Source organism: Penaeus vannamei, chromosome 28 (assembly GCF_042767895.1).
Source record: "Penaeus vannamei isolate JL-2024 chromosome 28, ASM4276789v1, whole genome shotgun sequence".
In the NCBI taxonomy this organism is placed as follows: domain Eukaryota; kingdom Metazoa; phylum Arthropoda; class Malacostraca; order Decapoda; family Penaeidae; genus Penaeus; species Penaeus vannamei.
This window is the reverse complement of record NC_091576.1, coordinates 34,129,619-34,132,118: the sequence shown is the minus strand read 5'-3', so window position 1 is coordinate 34,132,118 and position 2,500 is coordinate 34,129,619. Positions and strand designations below refer to the sequence as shown.

At 40.6% G+C, this 2,500-nt stretch overlaps 1 protein-coding gene across 1 annotated transcript in view; it reads left to right on the top strand.

Moving 5' to 3' along the window:
- The window catches only part of LOC113811773 (uncharacterized), a 4,727-nt gene extending 3,191 nt beyond the window's left edge, over positions 1–1,536 (top strand). The window contains exon 3 of the mRNA XM_027363589.2: positions 1–1,536. This exon is cut by the window's left edge and continues 551 nt beyond it. Within this exon, the coding sequence (XP_027219390.2) occupies positions 1–649 (649 nt within the window). The 3' untranslated portion in view covers positions 650–1,536.
- Positions 1,537–2,500: the final 964 nt, after the last annotated feature.

Here is a 2,500-nt window from a genome sequence, read left to right as displayed (position 1 = left end):
TTTTACAAATGTTTCCGGCTCCATGAAAGTTGTCCACGAACCCTGTCCTCTTGCCGTGCGCCAGACCCCCTGCTCCCCCCCGCCCCCCGCGGACGCCGCCCCAAGCCGTCCTTCCGTCAACCTTGGGAGAGAAGAGCTAAAAGACAGAGACTCGGCGCCTCCGTGTGTGGTCATCCAGAGCGGGAAGGACTTCGAAAACTGCCAGATGTTTGTGATTCTGTTTACGTTCTCGGTCTTCCTGAACATCATCCAGTTGCTGTTCAACCAGCCTCGGGATCTCCTCATGAAGATGTGTCATATCGAATCGCCTTCCTCCGATCGCCCAGGCAGTTCGAGGCGGAAGAGAGACAGCACAATGAGCGAAGACGGGGACGCAGCCTTCCTCACGGACGCGAACGTCGTCGGAGGGAAACGAGGAACGTCCTTCCCGGGCAACGACAGGGCGCTCGGAGACGACAACGGAGACGCTTTCGGGAACCCAGTCTTCGTCAGCGAGATCCAGATGATCGACGAAAGACGCCCGAGAACATACCGCCATAGCGTGAGTGTTGATTCGAAGGAAGAAGCGGAAATTTTACTAAATGGATCGGAATCTAAGAAATGTCTCTCGGTTCCACGTCGACGCATTCGCTCAAGCAACAGTTCGTAGAAGACTTTTCGTCTGTTATCAGTAATTGATAACACTGATAAGGCAGAAAAATGCATTTCCTTCAACATTTGCCTAACACGGAAGGTTTATGTCGCTCGGCCCAGTTTATATGGATGTGAATTTCAAGGCAACACACGATTTTCATTTAAATATGTGAATGTTTATGTATATTGTTATAGATGAGTTATCCATGTCTCGTATAATAAAAAGTGATATGTAACAATAAGAATTATTTAAAAGAACAATGATATCTCTCTATGCGGTGTATTTTCCCGGAAGCTTTGTGTATCATTTCACTGTAAATTCAAAGAAATTCTGCAAAAATGGGGTCAATCCTAATGAATAGTTTAATGTCTATACGATTTCCAACTTTTTTTACATTCTCGGTGACTCATTCATCCACGCGGTACCCAGCTTGGGAACACATGATCTAGGTTTATTGATATACACTTGGAAATGAAATAACATTCGTTTCATACAGAAGTATAGGAGCTGCGTATACAGATGCACATGTGTTGCTCTGACGTCATGGAAGCCATAAATATAACAGGAAAATCGTGAACTACACGATAACGCACTATACAGTAGATATTAGAAATGCGTGATCTACATAATAATTATATTGCTCATGCATGTGCATTTTCTCGTAATATTAGTCAAAAGAGGATAATTTTCTACATTACGCTGTGAGCTTCAAATGCAAGTGTAAAATCCGTGTCAATTCTTAGTGATTACACGTTTATATTCTCTGTATAGTTTCAGTTAAAACGTCTCTTGTTTATAAAGAGTTCCTTATATCAATCACTGCATTATACGGTCAGTGTCATTATCTGTTGATATGGTGTTAACGCAATAAAAAAAATCCAACTTTTCAACTGGCACAAAAACTGCTTTGATGTGATTTCCTTATCAAAGTCGATAAGAATTTGTGTGAAAACTCTGATCCCAAAACCTAATCACTTGACTCATTAATGAAACTCCCATTTCTGACAAACGATTCTGAAAGACATCTATAGTCGATAATAAAAAAAAAAATAATGACGATAATGATGGTGGTGATGAAGAGAGAGAGAGAGAGAGAGAGAGAGAGAGAGAGAGAGAGAGAGAGAGAGAGAGAGAGAGAGAGAGAGAGAGAGAGAGAGAGAGAGAGAGAGAGACAGAGAGAGTGAGTGAGAAACCTTGATCACTGGTCTCTAGTTTTGGTTCCCTGAGATACACGCCAATGAAGTGGTCATTGTGACAAGCCTAGAAAAAAGGAGTGAGCATAAATAAATTCACAAATTCGTTTCCATAATGTTCTTGAGTTTTATAGTGAATAATGTGCACTGTTCAGCAATTAACCCTAACTTCATGCTCTTGGTGTACGTAATATGTTGTGTAATGGCACAGTGGGGCAACTAGATAAGAGAATAACTTTATTTCATATCATCAAGAAACCACACCTCTCTCACCCAGCTAAGAAGTTGGTTGGAGAAATCATGAGGTGTTCGTGTTGGCATCCATACACTCAATTTATGATCGGGAATTTTCTTTTGTAGTAAGATGTTAAAAATTGGGAGCATGTGAAGCTAAATGATTCTTACGTAAAACTACTTCAAAGGGCATGCTGAATTATGTTCAACGTGGGTAGCTATCGTTCAAAGTCAAGCGTGATAAGAAATGGTCGAATGCATCCTGTTCATGATTTAGAAGTTATATATAAACTTGAATGATGTAAGAGAGAACAAGTACAAAAGTACAGCAGACATAGTTGCTGTTTTATATAAGTTTGGTTCCTCCCGTAATGTCATACAACTGATATAACTTCATAAAAAGACTACTATATATCATTTATAGACTTTTCTACTAATA